Raw genomic sequence first — 22,236 nt, 5'->3', positions numbered from 1 at the left:
TAGGAAAGCCAGTCACCATGCTGTGCAGTTTGGGCTAGACTACTGAATGAGGAGAAACCACAGAGCATCCACTTTTAGGAAGGGCACTGAGCTGCCAGACGTGGTAATGAAGGCTTCTTGGATTTTCCAGGCCAGCTAGCCTCTAGCTGAATGCAGCCTATGTGCATGACCCAAATTGACACTACATGGAGCAGAACTGCCCGGCTGAGGCTACCCTAATTGCTGACCCACAGAATCAAGAAAACTAGTATAACTGCTGTTGTTTTGAGTTGAGTTTTGGACTGGCTTGTTACACAGCAATAAATAACTGAAATATTATCATTTAATCATAGTAAGATAGCTAACCCTAGTGTGATCACTTTCCTGATCCACCCCTCCCCTCACCCCAAGTTTAGGGCATCTCTTTAAGGACTAGGCAATGTAGGAGTCAAGTTACTTTGTGATAATGGAACACCAAATGTTATTCAAACCAACCTGAGACTTTCAACACAAAAACTTAAATATGTTCCACTGTATGTTTAAATATTAACTGTGAAATTCTGAAATTGAAAGTTTCCTGTATTCTAAATGCTCTCTTGAGTGTAAAATTTATTTATCAAATGTGAGGAAATTACTTGCTTCAGGGGCACCTGGGTGGCTCAGTTGGTTAAGCATTTATTCGCCTTCAGGGTTCTGGGATTGAGTCCCTCATCCCAGGGAGTCCGCTTCTCTTTCTTCCTTTGCCCCTCCTCCCCTTGTGCATGTTCTCTCTCTCTCTCTCTCTAATAAATAAATAAATAAATAAATAAATAAATAAATAAATAAAATCTTAAAAAATTTTCTTTTGCTTGAGAATACGTTTTCCTAAGTAATTATCCAAAATCCCTTACAAAGGTGTTACTTGATTGAAATATTGTGTTTAATGTTCCTAGACACTTATTTATGACATACCTTAATTTTCTATTATTTGTAAGATTTTAAAAACTGTTATCTTTCTATGTGCCTTAACCAGCGAAAAAGTGGTATTTATAGGACTGGTGAAATACTGATCTTTAGTCACAAAGGTAACTTCAAACTAAAGTTGGTAATATTGTTTTAATGTCTGAAATGATTTGAATTATCTGTAGATTTGAATCATTTTGAGTAAATCATCTTCAAATGGTTAGCAAGTCAGAGAAAAGGTAAATACTCAGAGAACACATTTTGGCCACTCATCATAATGTCTTCCCCGAGCTTCCATTTTTCCATAATTAAACAGTTAGTTGATTCTTTGCTATTATATGTTTAATTTTTAAGCCCTACTTTCATAGAGCAGGTCAAGTGGCCAAAGTGACTATACAGCTATCCAGAAGGGTTAAGTCATGACATAGCTATCTATTTTCTTCAATTTCCCAATGACATTTTGAAAGGGAGTACGTGGTAATGCTGGTATTTTTTTTTTCTTTTTAAAATATTTTATTTATTTATTTGAGAGAGTGTGCATAGTGCGGGGAGGAGTAGAAGGAGAAAGACAAGAGCCCAAAGTGGGACTTGACCCCATGACTCTGAGATCATGACTTGAGCCCAAATCAAAAATCAGATGCTTAACCAACTGAGCCACCCAGGCACCACATTAATGCTGGTATTTCTGACTTATCCTAAGGTGCAATAGTTGTTGGGTCTGATAGAGCAAATTCTCCACTGATGTAGTCACAGTCTCTAGAACTGCCTGGTCCAGTTTGTTTTGGACTTCTGCATGAGCTGATATGCCACTTGCCAGATGAAGTAAATTAACTTTGTCTTATTATTATGAAAATACACTCTTTCAGGCTAGGTGATTCTTTTAATGCTATTTTATAAGTAAATGCTTCTTAAAAATAAGGTACAATGACAACTTAATTTACAAACTGAAGTCTTCTCTAATTTTGTGGAATAATAAAATCCCAGAAATGAAAAGAATTTGATGATTCATTCAGTAATATCTCTATGCAGTCATGCATCTCCTTGCCAGAAGGAGCTTTACGTCCTAGATGTAGCTCAGTGCCTAGCACACAGTAAACATGCAACTAATGTTTACTAAATCACTAACTTGGTGAGTAATGGCCTCTCACAAATTTTAGTAAATGAAATTTACTTTTGGCTTTTAGCAATTCTGAAGTCATTCATATTATTTAAATACACTTCAATAAGTATAAACTTTTTATTAAAAATTCTCCAAAATAAAAGTTTAAGGAAATAGACATGCCATATTTCAGGATGTTTATTAGGTCATTAAAAATATTTTTTAAGTTGAAGTTCTTTAAGTACCGTGCTGACTATATTAACAAAAAGTTTGAATATACTTTAAAAATTGTGTCATTTAAAGCTTGCTTCAATGGGATGAATTTCCAAGTACTGAACTTGAAAAAAATCAGCAAAATTGAAATAGTGTTATAATGATGCATTGGTTTTCTTAGGGCTGCTGTAAAAAATTGCCACAAGTTGGTTGGGTTAATACAACAGAAATTTATTCTCTCATGGTTTTGGGATCAAGGTGTTGGCAGGACCACGCTCTACCCAAAGGCTCTAGGGAAGATTTCTTACCCAACTTGTGTAGTCTCTGGTGGTTACCAACAACCCTTGGCATTCTTTGCTTTGTGGTAGCATAATTCCAATCTTTGTCTCTGTCTTTACATGGCTTTCTTCCCTGTGTGGCTGTGTGTCTCCACATCTTTCTCTTTTAAGGACACGAATCCATTACTGATCGACATTAAAGAAAATCTAAATAAATGGACAGATGTAAAATGTTCATGGATCAGAAGACTAATTTTTCACTCTTCTTTAAGTGGTCTATAGAAGCCATACAATCCTAATCAAAGTCTTGATAATATTTTTTGGGTAGACATTGCTCAGCCGATTCTAAAATTTACGTGGAAATGCAAAGAAACAAAAATGACAAAATAATTTTTTAAAAACATTTATTTATTTATGAGAGAAACAGAGAGAGAGGCAGAGACACAGAAGGAGAAGCAGGGTTCTCACAGGGAGCCTGATGTGGGACTCGATCCCTGGACCCGGAATCATGCCCTGAGCCAAAGTCAGATGCTCAACTGTTGAGCCACCCAGGAGTCCCTGACAAAAGAATTTTTAAAAAGATCGAAGTTGGTGAAGTTATACTACCTGATTTCACAAGATATTATAAAAGCTGCAGTGATTAAGACTGTGGAATTGGTTTAAAGAAACATAAATAGATCAATGGAGTAGGATAGAGTTAAGAAATGGACTCGTTTATGATAAATTGATTTTTGATAAAAGTGCAAAGACAAGTCAATAGAGAAAGATTTGTCTTTTTAACAAAGGTGCCAGAACAATTTGATATTGATGTGCAAAAAAGAGAATTTTGATTAAAAAAAAAAACCCTCAAATTAATCACAGGTTTAAATGCAAAACCTGAAAGTTAAAAACTTCTAGAAGAAAACGTTTAAGATCATTTTTGTGATCTCAGATTGGGCAAAGATTTCTTTGATTCAACACCAACATTATAATCAATAATAGATAAAGTTGAATAACTAGATTCATCAGAATTATAAATTTCTACTCTTTGATAGACTGTTAAGAAAATGAAAAGATAAGCCACAGGCTGACAGAATTTATTTTGTAAATTGTATGTGATAAAGGATTTGTATACAGAATATTTAAAGACCTCTCAAAACTCAGGAATAATAAAACTAATAACCCAATAAAAATGGGCAAAAGATTTGAATGGACACTTTACCCAAGAAGATATCCAGGTAGCAAATAAGCACATAAAAACAAGTCATCAATCCACAGAGACCTATAATGACAACATCATTAGTCATTAACCTACTCTAACACACCTATTTCAATTGGCTAAAATTTCAAAGAGTAACAACAATAAGTATTTTTTTTAACAAGTATTGATAAGGATATGAAGCAACTGAAACTCATATAATGCTGTGGGAATGGAAAATAGTAGAACTATCTTGGAAAACAGTTTAGCAGTTTCTTAAAAAGTTAAACCTTCACACTCCTTTTGGCTCAGCTATTCTACTTCTCGGTATTTACCCAAAAGTAATGAAAGCATATGTCCACATAAAGGCTTGGGCATAAATGTTCACAGCAGTTTTATTCGTAATAGTTCAAACTGGGAAGAAACTAAAATGTCCACTAACAATTTGTGGCACATGTGTACAATGGAATACTAGTCAACAACGAAAAAGAAATGCACTACTGATGCACTCCACAATGTGGGGATAAACCTCAAAAGAATTTTGCTTAGTGGAAGACGCCACACAAAAAGTACGTGTTATATGATTTCATATAACATTACAGAAAATGCAAACTTATCTATAATGATATAAAGATTTCAAAGTCCTCAACTTTTATTTCTTCAGTAGGTTTCTATGAAATAAAATCTGGCTACCTTAAAAATATATATATGTAGGTTTAATGCCCCAAATTAATTTTGGGCAGCAGAAGAGAAAAGTCTGGAGTTACTATTTTAAAGTTCTCAACTTTTATTTCTTCAGTAGATTTCTATGAAATAAAATCTGGCTACCTTAAAAAAATATATATATGTAGGTTTAATGCCCCAAATTAATTTTGGGCAGCAGAAGAGAAAAGTCTGGAGTTACTATTTTAAAGTTCTCAACTTTTATTTCTTCAGTAGGTTTCTATGAAATAAAATCTGGCTACCTTAAAAAACATATATATGTACGTTTAATCCCCCAAATTAATTTTGGGCAGCAGAAGAGAAATGTCGGGAGTTACTATTTTAAAGTTCTCAACTTTTATTTCTTCAGTAGGTTTCTATGCAATAAAATCTAGTTACCTTAAAATATATGTATATGTAGGTTTAATCCCCCAAATTAATTTTGGGCAGCAGAAGAGAAATGTCGGGAGTTACTATTTTAGAATCCTCAACTTTTGTTTCTTCAGTAGGTTTCTATGCAATAAAATCTAGTTACCTTAAAATATATATATATGTAGGTTTAATCCCCCAAAGCAATTTTGGGCAGCAGAAGAGAAATGTCTGGGGTTTCAGGATATTTCCAAAGAGTAATAAACTACAGGTTCATCAGTGATAGAAAAAGAGAAACAGAGAACCTCTGGATTTAAGGGATGACAAGGGGGGTGGGCTGGGAGACCTGGAAAGAACACCCAGAGTGTCCCGAGGGCAGGATCTCTCCCGAGAGCAAGGCAGTTGCCCACGCGTCCTCCCGGGCACCCCCGCGGATGCTCTAGTCAGGTGGCTGCAGGTGGGTTACCAGGTCAGGAGCGGGCGGCAGGTTCTTGGGGGGTAGGGGGTAGGGGGTGGGGGGGACACAGCTCCTGTGAGAGCTGGGCGGGCGCCTTAGGGAAGGCGCCCCCCCCACCCCCCCCCGTCTCCACGCCTCTGCCCCGTTCTCCGTCGCCGCCTGGTGGCAGGTGCCTGGGGACCCGCAGGCGCGCTGGGGGGGGTGCGGGGGGGGGGGTTGCGTGGTGCGGGGGGGTGGGGGTGCCGCCGGTCGGGACCTCCCCGGGCTTTGGCCGCTCCGGCTCTCCGGCCCCCTCGGGCTCCTGTCTCTGCTTCCGTCCGCCCCGTTTCTTTGGGATCTTACCTGCAGGGAGTCGGGGTGCGCGAGCTGCGTTCATGGCCGTGACCTCCGGGTTTCAGGACCTCCACGCATTTGCAAACGGGGGGGGGGGGCGCAGAAGAGTCCTGACCGTAGGACGACCGTCCCAGTTAGTTAGACCCCGTGTTTCGAGGAACTGAGGGCCGAGGGAAACCAGGTGGCCCTCCTAAATCCGGAATAGCACCCCCACCCCCCACCCACCCATTAGGGTCCGTCCTGTGCCCGCCTTGTCCCAGATACTGATGTGTCCCTTTACCACCGCGCACACAACCCTGGAGGCGTCCTCGCGTCCCATGGTCCCAGGGAGAGGGCAGTCCAGGAGAGGAGCCCCCCGCACCCCAGCGCGGCTCACCTGCCGAGGGCAAGGTGGGAGGGCGCTCCGTGGGCTGCGGTGGGGACCAGCGGGGCGACGAGGGGTGCACCTGCCCGCGGGGCTTAGGAACACGCGGAGGCGCCCACACCTCCAGCTCCAGCCCGGGCGGGCGAACTGCGTGACATTCCCGTCCACACCTGATTGCCAGGAGGAGGGGAGTCGAGGCCCAGGGGGCGGGAGGGGGTGTGTAGAGGCGGAGACAACCCCCCCCCAAAATACCCCCAGCGGCGCGCAGAGCCCGGCTGTCCTAGACGGTGGGGGCCTGGGGGGGGCTGTCGCCCGCCTGGCGGGGGGGGGGGGAAAGGGGGGCAGGGAAGCGGGGAGCCCCGCGCGCCACTTCCCCGCAGCCTCGGCCTGGGCCGGGACTGGCTCGCGGCTCCCCCGCCCTCCCCTCCCGTCCCCTCCCCTCCCCGCGCGCTGCCTCCGCCCTCCTGCCTCCGCCTCCACCCTGAGCCCCAGCCCCGTCTGTCGGGAGCTGGGCTCGGATCCCGCAGTCGCCCGAGCTCTGGATGTGGGCGCCGGCCGGGTCCACGGCGCCTCCGCCCGAGATGGACAGCCGCTACACCAGCACTGCGGGCATCGGGGACCTGAACCAGCTGAGCGCCGCCATCCCCGCCACGCGGGTGGAGGTGTCCGTGTCCTGCAGGTGAGCGCGCCGCGCTCGCGTCCCTCCTCCGGCTCGCCCGGGCGCCCTGCGGGGGTGGGGGGTGGGGGGTGGGGGGGCGAACGCTCGGGCGACCCCGAGGCTTTGCCGGCGCGAGAAGTTGCGGGGCGACCGGGAAGCCGTGAGAGGCGCCCCCAGCTCCGGGGCACGGAGCGGCTGCTGGGCTGCGGAGCGGAGACTTTGCATTTTCTTTCTGGGAAACGCTGTAAAAGTTGTCGGCTGGGCTGTGACTCAGCGGCGGGAACCCCGGCCGCCGCCCACTTTGCAAGCCCGTGTTTCGTCCCAACCCCGAGCTGTGTGGTTGGGCGCTGGCGGGAATCCAAGGGCCGGCGCTGCCCAAGGCGCGGGTGACCGCGGCGCGCGGCGGCCCGGGACTCCCTCGGCCCGGCGCGCGCAAGCCCGGGGTTCCACGGTCGGCTCGCACCCGCGCAGCCTCCTCCCCACCCACTTCCTGGAGCCTTCCCGCCGGCCTTCCCCCCTCCCTCTACCCTTCCGGGCTTCTCGCCTTCCCTCTGATAGGTAGAGCTCTCGGCTCCAGCCCCCTTTGCAGGCGACTGCGTGCCTTACCCCCCAAATCTGGGAAGTCACGACTTGGCTGCCTGCGAGTAGCCCCAGCCTGAGCGCTCCTGAGAACTGACAGTCTGCCCGAGGTCTGTAAATTTCAGCCCCTTTGCCTCACGTTGTTTGGGTCAGTTTCCCTGTAAAGAAGGCAGCGTAACTGCTATATCGCGCAAGATTTTGAAAAGGAGGTGGGCGGACCTTACTAAATCGATAAGGGCCACGGGAGAGGGAGAATTTGCATGATACTGACTCTGGAGTCCACTCCCTTGTTTGCACACTTGGATCTGTCCCAGCGGAGAACTCTCCTCTCTCTTGCTCCAAGATCGCGCTCAGTGCCCTGAATTGCCACCCTACCCCCCCCCCCCATTCCTTTCCTTAGCAAAATGTGCCTTGAAAGAAACGAACCTGGGGAATCTTGGATGTAAAGAAACCCCGAAATGACCATGCTGTCACCCCAGTTGGATTCGATTTTTGCATTTTCAGAAGACGGAGTCTACAGCCTAAGGAATGGAATTTTCTTTTTTTGGGTGTGTGGAAATTCAAGCACCGACAACCTCAGCAGAGGTGTTAATTAGGGGACAGCCTTCAGCTACCCCTGAAACCATGTCCTCTGATCGCTTGCTTCCTCTTCAGGCTGACCTCAAACTGTGGAAACAATGCTGATAAGGATAGCTAAGCTTGAGCTCTTGCCTTACCAGTGTTCATTGCCTTAAGGGCTGCCTGAGATTTCTTCCTGTCAATTGAACAGGTGAAGCTATATGGAAAACTCTCTGCAGACATTAATTTCTAGGCCTTTTTCTATTCTCTGAAGCTGCCTTTGGATGCTCAAGAGAGGTCCTTACTATCCACACATATTGCATGGCCAAAGTCCTACAATAAAAGCATTTTCTAGAGTTCTTCTCCTCTGCTGAACATGCTGCAAAGCTTGAATGCCATGTGGCGTGTTCCTGGAATGAATATAAAAATGTTACAAATTAAATCTGAATTTCCCAAAAGCTCTTTAGGACTGATGGGGATCAATTATGCCTTCCCTGGTCTTTCTACCAATGGGATCCACATTTAACCACTTTTGTGTGTGTGTGTGTGTGTGTGTGTGTGTGTGTGTATGTGTGCGCCTGCGCCAAGTGTGCTAGGAATCTTGTAGTTAATTGGCTTTAAGCCAGTTTGTTTAAACTTGATATCTTGGACACGGGACATTCCCTTGTTCTAGTCTTTTCTTCATACCATTGATTTGTTGTCTTGTTTTTTAACTTTTAATTTTCCGAATTAAGAAAAATAAAGTCCTGAAATAGAACTCAAGTACTTAGAGTACTTACATTGCTGGGAATTGAATCTTGTAAACATAGATGATGTCCTTTGGGCTTTGGCGTGACGGACCCAGTTACAGATTCTGGCTCTGTGTTACCTTGGAGTTTGTACTTACGCTGAGCTTCCTCTTCTCTAAAACGAGGAAGATTATGGTATTTATGTCATATAGAATGATAGCAGAGTTTAATAAGAAGATGTCTGAAAAGTGCTCACACAATTGTAGGACACAAAGTGTTAAGAAATGTTAGCTATTGTGATATTGGACATAGTATTTATGGAATAAATATATTATATATGCTTCAGGTTGGAATTCTGTACTTTAGTAAGTTGGTAAAGAAGACCGGGATAGTCAGCCTTGGGAAGCCTGTTCTCTCTTTCTTCTTTGAGTAGGATAAAGAGTTTATATTCTAGGATGTTTTAGGGAAAATTTCAGTTAGCAACAAGGCTTCATTGTAGGCCCCCCTGTCTTACTGTGGGCAAGCAGAATGAGGAATTCCCTTGCCTTTCTATGTTAGAGACCTCTGATGATTTGCTGACACTTAAAAAGCAACTCAGGAATAGAATCCCTTTTGATAACCTCCTTTCATTGTCCCCAATCTGAGACCTTTAAAAATCTTTATGACGTTTTCATCTTCATTTTGGGAGAGGTGAGAAAATCAACAATTGAAGCTTGAAGCTAAATATAATTCGTGGAGATCATTTAGTCTATTCACTCACCAAGTGTTTAATGTCTTTTATATGCCTAGCATTAAGCCATACTCCGTGACAAATGCAAGAGGAGTTCTCTGAAAATGTGAAGTGTGGTTGAGAGATGAGTATTACCTAACACACGATTATGTAGGACTGAATCCAAAGTTGAGGTTCATGCACTGAGAATCACTGTGCAGTGGGGTGCTAAGAATGTACCACAAAGAGGAGATGGGGCTTGAGGGGAGGCAGGATGGATGGGCATGGTTTGCAATAGAGAAGAGACATGGAGGTGGCTACAGGCTTGGTGTGTTAGGGTGACAAGTCTACTTTTCTAGCTGTTTATGTAGAGACAAGCTCCTACTCTACGACTTCCCCTCAACCCATCGTTTCGTTCTCCTAGCATTCATTTTTCTTCATTATGTTAATTCATCGATTTTTTTTTAAGTTAATTGGGTTACCTAATTAAAATGCCAGTAGCTGAGATGGTACAACTTGAGGAAATAAAATAACATTTACAACATTCTCATTATATTCTGAAGACAAGTTAATTAGAATGAGGTAAAACCAATGGGAAAAATAATATGTAGTAATCACCCATTTCCCTGGAACTTTGGTTTGGGGAACTATTTCTAACACATTATCCTGGTCATTTTCTCTGATTGAGAATGTAGTTTATCCATTGAAAAAAGCTGTGAGAGCATTCTGTATTTCTAGATTTTGTAGGTTAGTCATCACATGTAAATTCTTTCACAGCAGTAATCTTATAAAGGTGGTAAAAGCAACTTTTAACACTCACATTGAAGGAAGAACACACAATGGGAGCTACTTTGTGCTGGACATTCTGTAAAGTCCCGCCTGACCTGGCCATGACTCTTGCCTAATTTACCACCACTCCTCACATGAACACTGTGACTGAACATGGTCTAACATGTTCTTATATGCTAAGACTGATGACAGATAAATGTGGCTGCAAAACACAAGTAAGTGGTACAGTCCCAAAGCATGTGTTGTCATCCCAGTGGACTGAATCTTCTTTTCCTGTGGCGCTACACACGTGCCAATCTCTGCCCTGAACCACCCCTTCCTCCCTTCCCCCTGTCTTTTTTTTTTTAGTAGTTTGTGCTTCTTCTTCAAGACTCAGGTCAAAAATTTCTCTTTCTCCCAAAGTGGATTTTGTTTTTCCAAAGCAGCTCGTTTGTACCAGTATTATGGTTAGATTATAATTCTTGGTCTCTGATTTCACCTTGAGGGCAAGTTTTGTTTCTTTCATGTCCATGTTTTCTGAGCCTGGCACAGAATATGTAGTCAACAAATGCTGGGGGCTGAATAAATCATCTGGCATGGGGAGGGTTGCTTGCCTATTAAAAAACACAGACCTCTAGGTCCCCATACTAGATCTGCTCTCAAAATCTCTGGGACTGGGACCTAAGAATCTGGACTTTTAACAAATTTATCATGTGCTGATAATACACATTAAACTGGTTACCTGTTTAATGAGGAAATGACTGACTAGTTACTCCATCTGAAGTAGCAATACCTGCCTTCCTCAGGTATTAGGAAATACTTTTCAGGGGTGTGCTGGAGCTGGCCTAAATGAGCTTGAGACTGGAATTTGCGCACCGGTTGTTAAATAAAGCAATTATTAAAAATTAAATTATATAAACCTAAATTTAGATAGATTACTTTTTAAAACAAAGTTAAATCATACTCAAAAGTTGTCACTTCCTAATTATTTTACTACATTTTACTATAATCTATATTATCTATATTAATATAATAATATTATTTTATCTTTATTGTCATCTGTGCTCTGTCTTTTTAATCAGTAAGGTGACAGTGTTATGCAGTCATGTTCTACTGCTCATCCCTTCAATTCCTGTTCAGTGAAGTCACGTTGGTAGATGGAAGTTGGCCGTGGTGGGAATATTTACACCATGGAAACTGGCAAAAAACACTAAAAATCAGGGCTTGTTTTGTTGTTGTCTGCACTTAAGACATTCTGTGGGAATCAATTGGCTCTATGGAATTTACGGTAAAAATATATGTACTATTATTATCCAGAAGTTGTGTGCTCAGCCACACATCCTTGATGTCAGTAAAATTTATAACAAATTATTCACACATGAACCCACACATCTATGCTTTCACCATTTTTTTGGAGAGCTCATTGTTAAGCATATATTGCTTGCATACACATTACTGTTGATAGGCTTTTTGTAAAAGATTATACAAAGGAAAAAGCTTGCTCCTGTTGGACTCTCACTATTAGAAATGACAGTGTCAAGGTCAGCACAGTTGTGGTCTTGCTTCTCTTTTTGGAATAAGTGAGGCTGTCTGGTTTCATAATCCATGAAAAGTTGTGACAGCTTGTATTGTGAATAAAACAGGAAGATAACTGAAGTTCTATATGCTCTTTGCCTTCTCCTTTTCACGTTTCTTTCCGCTTCCTTATTCTCTCTTACCTTGAAGACTTTCTTTTTTCTGTTTCTCCATCCGCTGGTGGCATATACTTTGCCAGTTTACATGTTACAGTTCCAGTTCCAGACCACCTGGGAAAGCAAATGGGTATTGCAAGAGAGAGAGAGAATCTGCTTGGTCCGGCGGGGATTGGCCCAGTTTGAAGCAGATGCATTCACTGTTCTGATTATCTATGGTGAAAAACTGAAAGAGTTCAAATACAGCAATTGGGGTTTCCACCCCAGTCCCTGATGGTTTATCTCTTAGATGTAATCTACTTTTTAGTTTTTTTTTTTTTTAAGATTTTATTTATTTATTCATGAGAGCCACAGAGAGAGGGGCAGAGACATAGGCAGAGGGAGAAGCAGGCTCCCTGTGGGGAGCCTGATGAGGGACTTGATCCCAAGATCCCAGGATCACGCCCTGGGCCAAAGGCAGACACTCAACTACTGAGCCACCCAGCTACCTCTCTACCCTTCTTTAAAAAAGACAAGAAGTTGAAGTTAGTGTGTAAATAGGTTTCAAATGATGTTGTTAACTGAAAAATTATATTGTTGCTATAAGCTCGGGAAACTAGGATGCCTGTTATCATGTTAATAATAGGTAAACTGAGGACCAAGTGTGGCATGACCTATTGGCCTATTCTTCTGGCTCTGTCATTCCTGAGGTCTTGTGGTTCAAAACTGTAGTGAACCTGCGGTACTTTTTCAGCCATTTGAGTCTGTCTTAGCCCCAGCCTTTCAGGAATATTTGTACTAGGGCACTTCTGGACTTAAAGCTTAAAGTCTCAATCTGAGAGTTGCTCAGGTAAGACGAAAGCATTACTCATGCTGTTGTTCCACCAATATTGTGGTCTGCTCTGTGTTTTTTAGCATTTGAGGCCTGTGTTGTTCTAAAACAGCCCTGGGATATAAAGAATGTGAGTCTAGAAGCAATTCACAAAGCAAGGCCCTGAGAGAGGGTGTAAACGGATGTGCTCTTTTAGATGATTTTTGTGGCATAACATTAGGTGGAAGCCTGCCTTTCTTATTTGTATTTACTCAAAGCAAGGAAGAAAAACAGTTCCTCTCAAAGGGGTTTTATTCAGTTGTTACCCTGTTTTATAATAATAATATTTGCTTATTAGAGCCAGTTTTACTTAGTCTTGAAGAGCATGGGTCTGGAACTAGACCAGTTCTACCACTACTAGTAGTAAAGCCTTGGAAAGTCACTTAATCTCTCTGTTCCTCAATTTCCTCATCTGTAAAGTGGGAAGAACAACAGCCCCTATGTCTTGTATTTGTTTTGAGTGTCAAGTAAGTTAATATATCTATAGGAGTGAAAATACTACTTTTCGTTTTAGTTAAGCACTCAGAATTACAAATGAATATACATACAAAATAAAAATCACCCACTGTTCCATTAAACTCTGAATATTTAGTTCATTTCTCTTGTATTTACAAGGTCACATTTATAGTCCTCCCTTGTGTGTGTGTGTGCATGTGTGTGTGCGCGTATGCTCACACACATTATATAAAGGAATCATACTATATTTTTTCTACAATTTATCTTCTGCACTTTTTGTTTTTTTAAAAGATTTTATTTATTTATTCATGAGAGACACAGAGAGAGGCGGAGACATAGTTAGAGGGAGAAGCAGGCTCCCTCCAGAGAGCCCAATGTGGGACTCAATCCCTGGACCCTGGGATCATGCCCTGAGCCAAAGGCAGACCCTCAAACCCCTGAACCCCCCAGGCGTCCCTATCTTCTGTACTTATCTGTTTGTTTTAAATTATGTATATGTAATGTCATTAGGTTTTGGAAAAATAACCCTCTATGTCTGTGAAGTAGTCTATTTTATGGGCATACTGTATTTATTTAACTTATCTCTTATTTTCCAAAATTTATTTCGAAAAGTTAACTATTCAGAGTCATGCTAATGAGCCTTCTTATTCACGAACACTTAACAACAGCTATGACTTTTTTTTCCTGGGGATAGTTTTCTAGAGCTGCAGTGATTAATAAGCTATTTTCTCAAGGGGATTGTAATAGCTTATTTTGGTTGTTTTCCTCCTATTCCTCTTTAAATAAGCAGAGTCAAGTCTAAACTCCTGGCTGTGCCTTTCTAAATACTTTTATTCCCATGAGGAAGTTGCACTTAAAGATTAATGAGAATTTGGGGCAGCAGAGTATAGCGGCAAGAAAATGGAATTAGGAGTCAGACAAATGTCTTTAAATCCCATTTTTACCCTTTTTGGAATGTTATTTTGGGTAACTTATTTCAACTTTTGGAATCTCATTTCCTAATCAGTAATAGAGAAATGACTTAAAAACCAAATTTATAGGATTATTGGAGAAGTAAATGAAATACAGTCTATGAAGTGCCCAGTATTGTGCCTGTCCCAAGACAAGCCCGTAATAGCTGTTAGTTTTGTTTCAGTTTTTTTTTTCTTTTTTTTTTCTTTTTTTTTTTTTTATAAATATATTACCAGCTGGCATACAAGCCACATAGAACGCAGGATATCTCTATCTTGGACAAATTTATAATTAATTTGGGGAGTCATAGAAACATGAAATCCAAGGTGACATAAAGCCGCATATTCAAGATGTTACGTTATAGTCCAGCCCCTGTACCTACATGTGGAGAAGGTACAGAAGAAGAGTGTGGATTTGGAAATTCATAGGACGTTTCTACAGATTCTACTACATGGCTCCCCACACTAACACACCCAATTGGTCACGTGGACCCAATGGGATTTGACAGATAAGAAGTAGTGTTTGACAACAAAGTTTATTTTATTTTTTTTAAAGATTTTATTTATTTGAGAGAGAGTGAGAGAAATAGCAAGCATGAACAGGGGAGGGGCAGAGGAAGAGGAAGAGGAAGACTCCCTGCTAACTGACTCTGGGCTCTATTCCAGAACCCTGAGATCATGACCTGAGCTGAATGCAGACACTCAACTGGCTCAGCCACCCAGGCGCCCCAACAACAAAGTTAGAATAAAAGCACATTCTAGCACATTCTTGTACCCACCAATAAAATCAACAAACTCACATCTAGACAGTTCTTTCATGTTGGACATGTGATAAAACATCCAAGTAGATGAGAACACCGGCTGAAGGAGGATGAAGCTTTTATTGCCAGTCATTAAGTAAGATGTATTTCTTTTTAAAGATTTTTATTTATTTATTCATGAGAGACACAGAGAAAGAGAGAGAGAGGCAGAGACACAGGCAGAGGGAGAAGCAGGCTCCATGCAGGGAGCCTGATATGGGACTCGATCCTGGGACTCCAGGATCACACCCCAGGCTGAAGGTGACACTAAACCGCTGAGCCACCGGGGCTGCCCTAAGTATTTAAAAGGTGCCCTGCCTTAAGGGCACTCAGTGTTCGTGACCTGACACACAATACCTTGATGTTTTCAAATGAATGACAGACATCAATGTTAATGCCTCTTCAGCCAGGGACATTAGCTCTTGGGTATTCTTGTTCAAATTATGAGACATTTTGTCTATTGTTTATTGTATAAAGAATAATACTCCAAACATTGAGGGAATTGTCAGTTAACTTTGTGAAACTCTGGGGCACTTGGGTGGCTCAGCGGTTGAGCATCTGCCTTTGGCTCAGGTCGTGATTCCTGTGTTCTGGGATCGAGACCTGCCAAAGGCTCCCTGCCTCTCTGTGCCTCTCATGAATGAATAAATAAAATCTTAAAAACAACAACAACAAAAAAAAAACAACCCTCGTGAAACTCTAAAGAAACAAAATATCAGTGACAGTCCCCAGGAAGTATTTCTATTTCTTAGACTGTACAATGATTCAATCATAAGCTGTACTAATGAAGTCAGGAAGGCCCTGGACCTTCGCTCTGTATTTTAATTAAAGTCAAAATCTAAATCTATGGTGAGACAACCTGGAAAACACTTAACATGTGCTAATTTACTCAGCCCTCCCAACAGTTCTCTGAAACAGGTGATTTATGTCCTATTTTATGGGTGAGGAGATTGAGGTTCAGCCAGAGTTTAAATAATTTGGCCTAAATCCCACATCTAAGGGTGGCAAGGTTGAGTTTGCAATCCATGTATGCCTAATTCTTAGGTATGTACTTCTGTCCACTAGCCATACTCTGGCATCCTACTGTAAGTTATGTCTTTTAGGCTTTAAGGTGGGATTCTTTTTTATCGGTATCGGTGTATTGGTGACTGAGGAGAAATGGGAAAATTGAGAAACACGATTAGAACAGGTGATATAAATACCATCACAAAGAGGAATACAGAATTCTTCTGTGCTTTTTCTATCTCCCGGTGGGGAAAGCTGTGGGTAGAACAGTTCAGATGAGTGGCATAAACCTTAACAATTTGATGTTTAATTTCCAAGTATTGATTCTTACCTCTTTTCTGCCGCTGAGTTACCTAATGAAGCTGTGGGAAATTAAGTAATGAGCGGACTATTTAACTAGGAATCAGCAGGCAGGGTGAGATGAAAGCTAAATGCCGGACAAAGGTGATGGACCAGGTAAATGAAAAGTAGAGGGAGATTAATTGAATTGACTATGTGACATTCATACTTACTGCTGGAATTGAGAACTGACTGCAGGCTCTGTCATTTCAGCCCTCGGCTTTCTTAGTAATGAGGAAGTCACCACTTAACTTGCTGGCTTTTCAATAATAAATTCCAGGGTTCCTTTCGTGACAAACATGCTCTTTAGAATTCCACATAAATAAAATAAGTATTTAGGTAGTGAAAACGTCAGCGTGGTAGTCTAACTGAATTGTGATGTGACTTTGTACAAGTCAGTATTTTCTACTTTGCTAATTAGCTGCACATACTCTATATTTAAATAAAACAAGTGACACATTAATTTTATTAGGAATAATCTCAACTGGCAGAGAGTGCAGTCAACTAGGTATGATTATAATTGTCATACCTGGCTGAAACCAACACATTTCTCAGCCTTAGTAAGTCTAATAGTGGTTTTAGAATCATTTTGAGGATTTTGTTTCTCACTGCTCACAGATCCTCATTATTGTGTCTTCTTGAAGTGTATAATGCTGTGGGCATTCTTACAAATCTTTTTTTTTTTTTTAATCTAAATGTACTCCTGTAAAGGGAATATCACATTATTTGTGGTTGTCTAGGTAATTGAAAGCTCAATCATTCTTCTTTAATGTCTTCAATAGGTTTTTATGTTTCCCAGCTATAAAGCAAAGAATGAGAGAGAGAGAGAGAGAGAGAGTTTTGAGCATAGCTCATTGTCTGACTTATCTGGATATCTCAATTTTCAAATTAATTGTGGAAGCTGGGATGCTAGAAAGTTGATTGCAATTGATTTTCATGTTAGAGGTTTCACCTAAAAGCTCTTTGTAGGCATTGGGAAAAGGAGGCCTAATCAATATTAAGCTGATAGTGAATGTTTCTCTTAACTGGTAATTTAAATTAGTGAGAATTTAAAATTGTTTTTGGAGAGAAGTTTGAAGTATACTAGCTAAAAGATGATTGATTTTCAACTCAGGGTTTGTCTTACAATGTAAATCAAATGGTTTTCGTTTCTTTGTTTCACTTTAGGTCATTTTATCATTTGAATGTCATTTATGGGGATCCCTGGGTGGCGCAGCGGTTTGGCGCCTGCCTTTGGCCCAGGGCGCGATCCTGGAGACCCGGGATCGAATCCTACATCGGGCTCCCGGTGCATGGAGCCTACTTCTCCCTCTGCCTGTGTCTCTGCCTCTCTTTCTCTCTGTGACTATCATAAATAAATAAAAATTAAAAAAAAAATCCAAAAAAGAATGTCATTTATGTGACTTCTTTCTTCTTTGTGTAATATGTCGGTGAAGCATGGTGGGAATCCCTGAGCTTTCATTCTGTTTCTGACACTGGCTGTGTGACCTTTGACAATTCTGGCAGTTGTCTGGGCATAGCTTCCTATGAAAGGTTGAGTCCCTGATCTAGTTGACCAGGGATGTCACTCAGAGCTTGATAATTTAGTGACATTAGAAGTAGGACCTTGAAATACAATGTAAAAACATGCTTAGATTTAAGGAAATCTTGTGATTGTCAATGCCTGTTTGAAAACTTAGACTTGAAATTCAGTATCTGGGTTTTTACAGGGATATTAAGGTAGACGATTTCTAATGCCAGTCACTTCCTACTTCAAAGTCCTCATTTCACTTCATATTCTCCCAAAGGGATGTCAACTTCTACTATTGCTGTTCTAGTTTTCCCTTTCAATAGAGATCTATAGTTCGCCTTCTTTATCTTGAAAATGAATAATGTTTGATATTAATAGATATCTGTGCCTTTCTTCCAATTCGCTTTTGTAATATGTTACCCCCTCCCCCATCATTTAAATCTTAGCAAATATAGAGCTTCTAGTGGAGATGGCACATGGATTCAATTTTGTGTTTCCTGATTAGTTGTTCCTAAGTGCTGGCTGCCTGCAGTAGCACCTGGAAAGGTTTGTAAGTTTTGTAGGAAGCATGTTGTATTTGACTTTTGAAATAAAGTAACCCAATACCAGGTGACATGCATACTATTCATTTTCTTTTTTTTTTTTTTTTAAGATCTTATTTATTCATGAGAGAGAGAGAGAGAGAGAGAGAGAGAGGCAGAGACACAGGCCTAGGGAGAAGCAGGCTCCATGCGGGGAGCCTGATGTGGGACTCGATCCTGGGTCTCCAGGATCACACCCTGGGCTGAAGGCAGCGCTAAACCGCTGAGCCACCCGGGCTGCCCTACTATACATTTTCTAATGTTACCTCCTTTAGCCTACTTACATGGTCTGATCAGTCACTGAAACTTTACATTTGCCTCGGCTCTCCAGAATGTTTGCTGCATCCTTCTCCATCCCTGCTGCCAGCCTTCTTGTTCAGGAAGTTGTACTTTCTCGCTGAATATGAAAATATCCTCTGAACTACTCTTTATGACTCCAGGATTCACGTTTTTGGTCTATTCTTCACATGTTGTGTAGGTAGCTTCCTAAAGACAGGTTGACTTGAGTGATTTTCCTTCATTTTTCTCTTTTCCTCACAAAATCAAATGCAAGCACCTTCACCTGGTGTTCAGGGTCTTCCCTCATCCTGGATGGACATCCCCTGCCAATCACATCTCAGACCTGGGATCTAGCCAAAGTAGAGTACTTGCCAATCTCTAAATCTTTTGTGTAGACTGTGGCATCTCACCATTGTGGGTGCTTTCCTTCAGACAGAAAAGTTTCCCTCAACCCTTACCCCCCACCCAACCCACCCAGTTTCTGTGCCTGTCCTTGGCTGTGAACCTATACCTCAGAGATATAGGTTGAGTTTCAGATCACTGCAATAATGGGAATGTTGCATTCAAATGAGCATATAGATTTTTTTTTGGTTTCTCAGTACATAATGAAGTTATGTTTCTATAATCCTGTAGTCGATTCAGTATGCAATAGCATTATGTCTCACAAAATGTACATACCTTAATTAAGAATTTTTTATTGCTAAAAAATGCCACCTATCATCTGAGCTTTCAGCAAGTTGTCATCTCTTTGGTGGTGGAGGGTCTTGCCTTGATGTTGATGGCTGCTGACTGATCATATCAGGGTGGTGGTTGCTGAAGATTGGAGTGGATCTAACAATTTCTTAAAATAAGACAGTGGTGAAGTTTGCCACGTCGGTGAACTCTTGCCTCATTAATGATATCTCTCTAGTCGGTGCTGTTGTTTGATAGCATTTTATCCACAGTAGAACTTCTTTAAAAATTGAAGGCAGTCGTCTCAAACCCTGCCATTGCTTTATCAACTAAATTTATGTAATATTCTAAATCTTTTGTTGTCATTTTAAGAGTCTTCACAGTATCTTTACTAGGAGTATAAGTCATCTCAAGAAGCAACTTTCTTTGCTTATCCATGACAAGCAACTCCTCATCCATTCAACTTTTATCATGAGATTACTGCAATTCAGTCACATCTTCAGACTCCATTTCTAATTCTAGTTACTATTTACACCACATCTGCAGTTACTTCCACACTGGAGTCTTTAAACCCTCAAAGTCATCCATGAGAGTTGGAATCAACCTCTTCCAAACTCTAGCTAATGCTAATACTTTAACCTTTTTTCATAAATCACAAATGTTTTTAATGGAGGTTAAAGGAGGTTTTCAGTTTCCTCTGCCCAAATCCATCAGAGGAATCACTGTCTATGGCAGCTATCACCTTATGAAAGGTATTTCTTAAATAATAATTATTGAAAGTCAAAATCACTCTTTGATTTATGGGCTGCAGAGTGGGTGTTGTGTTAGTGGATGTGAAAACCACATTAGTCTCATTGTACCACTTTATCAAAGCTCTTGGATGTCCAGGTGCATTGTTAATAAGCAGTAATATTTTGAAAGAAAGCTTTTTTTTAATGATTTTATTTATTCATGAGACACACACACACACACACACACACACACACGCAGAGAGGCGGAGACATAGGCAGAGGGGAGAAGCAGGCTCGCTGTGGGGAGTCTGAATTAAGACTTGATTTCAGGACCTCAGGATCATGACCTGAGCTGAAGGCAGACACTCAACCACTGAGCCACCCAGGCGTCCCAAAAGCTTTTTTTTTTTTTTTTTTTCTGAGTAGTAGCTCTCAACGGTGGGCTTAGAGTACAAACAGCCATACAGGCTTTTCTGTTCCTTACATAGAGCACAGAGTAGATTTAGCATAATTCTTAAGGGCCTTAGGTTTTTGGGAATGGCCCATGAACATGGGCTTCAAGTCACCAGCTGCATTAAAACCCCAATAAGGGAATCTACCCATCCTTTCAAGTTTTAAAGCCAGACAATGGCTTCCCTTCTCTACCAAAAGAAGCCCAAATAGCATCTTCTAATAGAAGGCTGTTTCATCTACATCGAAAATCTGTTTTTTAGTGTAACCACCTTCATTAATTATCTTAGTTGGATCTTCTGGGTAACTTGCTACAGCTTCTACATTAGCTCTTGCTGCTTCACCTTGCACTTGTATGTTATGGAGACAGTTTCTTTCCTCATTAACCAATCTCTGCTAACCTCTAAAGACTTTTCTTCTTCAGCTTCATCATTTCTCTTCACCTTTATAGAATTGAAGAGAGTTGGGGCCTTGTTCTGGATTGGGCTTTGGCTTAAGGAAATGTAGCTGGTTTGATTTTTTTTTTATCCAGACCTCTCAAACTTTCCCCATATCAGCAATATAGCTTTTATTGTTTCTTATATTTGTGTGTTCACTGGAGTAGCACTTTTAATTTCCTTCAAGAACTTTTTCTTTACATTCACAACTTGGCTAACTGGCTTCAGAGGCCTAGCTTTTGGCCTGTCCTGGCTTGACATGCCTTTCTGACCAAGCTTTATCATTTCTAGCTTTTGCCATAAAGTAAGAGATGTACAACTCTTCTTTTCACTTGAACAATAATAAACATTTGCTGCCTTATGGACAGATTGGAAGAATGAATCTGGATGCACATGAATTTGTGTAGGTCTATACTTTTTAAAATACTGGTTTGGATATTCAGTAAGAGCATTAAAATGACTTATTTTACTAGTACAATTTTATAAAAGCATTTAATTACTCAATCTTAGTTTATGTAAGACATCCAATAAAGTTTTATTTGTGAATAAATGAGAGACAAATGAATAGTTTTAAATGAATTGACTTTGCCTCTAAGTAACAAAACTAGTTTTAGAAGGGGACACGTAGGAGCACCTGGGTGGCTCAGTGGTTGAGCATCTGCCTTTGGCTCAGGTTGTGATCCTGGGGTCCTGGGACCAAGTCCCCAATCAGGTTCCCCACAGGGAGCCTGTTTCTCCCTCTACCTGTGTCTCTCCCTCTCTGTGTGTGTGTGTCTCTCATGAATAAATAAATAAAATCTTAAAAAGAAGTGGACACTTAGTACATTTTTAACAGTAGCAGATGACTTGCTTATTTAATCTGGGATGAATAATATGCCAAAAAAGAGAAAAATGATTGAATTTGTATATATGATGATATCCAGTATAACATATCTTTTTTTTTTTTTTTTAATAGTATAACATATCTAAACAAGAAGATGAGTGACCATATCTTTGACCTAAGGAAGAATTTGTTTGAGGAGAGATATTTATAATAAATTACTTGGTGAACTGATAAGTATAGCAGGACATGATGGTTTTACCTGGGTATAATCTAGGGTAAGAAGAGCTGTTTAGTGGCCTAGCCTCTTCAAGAAGCAATAGGTTTTTTATCTGCTACTGTACTTTCTGTCTGACCATTGTGTTTGTTCTACCAATTTTAATTTTGGATCATAAAGTGGTAAAACAAGATTTTAGAAAAATCTAAATTCAGCTAAAAAAAAGTGTTAAGAATGGGAAGATAGAACAGGAAACAGTAACTTCTTTTTATGTGCACAAGTAAAAAATGAGCATGTTTATTTAAATCAAGTCAGTGTCCATAAATCATGTTGTTTCTACCCTTGTTGGTTATAAAGTTTTGTTGGATGGGCTAAATAATTTCTGCAGTGCTTGTGACACAGCTGAACTATGTCAGTGTTCCAACTGATAGTATTTTGCTCAAAATGTTATATCCTGCCTAATTACATTGACTCTTTCCAGAGACACAGACCTCAATAGTGGTTCTTACTTGGAAAAAAAAAATTTTTTTTTTAG

General features: G+C 41.0%; 1 protein-coding gene and 1 long non-coding RNA gene across 3 annotated transcripts in view; one reads left to right on the top strand and one right to left on the bottom strand.

Annotated features, from left to right (window-relative positions):
* Positions 1-3,010: 3,010 nt before the first annotated feature.
* On the bottom strand, positions 3,011-6,230 carry LOC119866309. The gene is made up of 4 exons (XR_005379657.1): positions 5,926-6,230; positions 5,559-5,659; positions 3,713-3,772; positions 3,011-3,069 (listed from the first exon to the last, which is right to left on the bottom strand). It is a non-coding gene; the product is annotated as an uncharacterized LOC119866309 (long non-coding RNA).
* A 152-nt stretch (positions 6,231-6,382) lies between these two features.
* The window catches only part of CPNE8 (copine 8), a 321,061-nt gene continuing 305,207 nt past the window's right edge, over positions 6,383-22,236 (top strand). For both annotated transcript variants that reach the window (XM_038577249.1, XM_038577248.1), the window contains exon 1: positions 6,383-6,592. In XM_038577249.1, coding sequence (XP_038433177.1) covers positions 6,456-6,592 — 137 coding nt within the window. In that variant the 5' untranslated portion in view covers positions 6,383-6,455. The remainder of the gene's footprint in view (positions 6,593-22,236) is intronic.

The sequence above is a fragment of the Canis lupus genome, chromosome 27, assembly GCF_011100685.1.
Source record: "Canis lupus familiaris isolate Mischka breed German Shepherd chromosome 27, alternate assembly UU_Cfam_GSD_1.0, whole genome shotgun sequence".
Lineage (NCBI taxonomy): Eukaryota > Metazoa > Chordata > Mammalia > Carnivora > Canidae > Canis > Canis lupus.
This window is presented reverse-complemented; position numbering and strand designations above follow the sequence as displayed.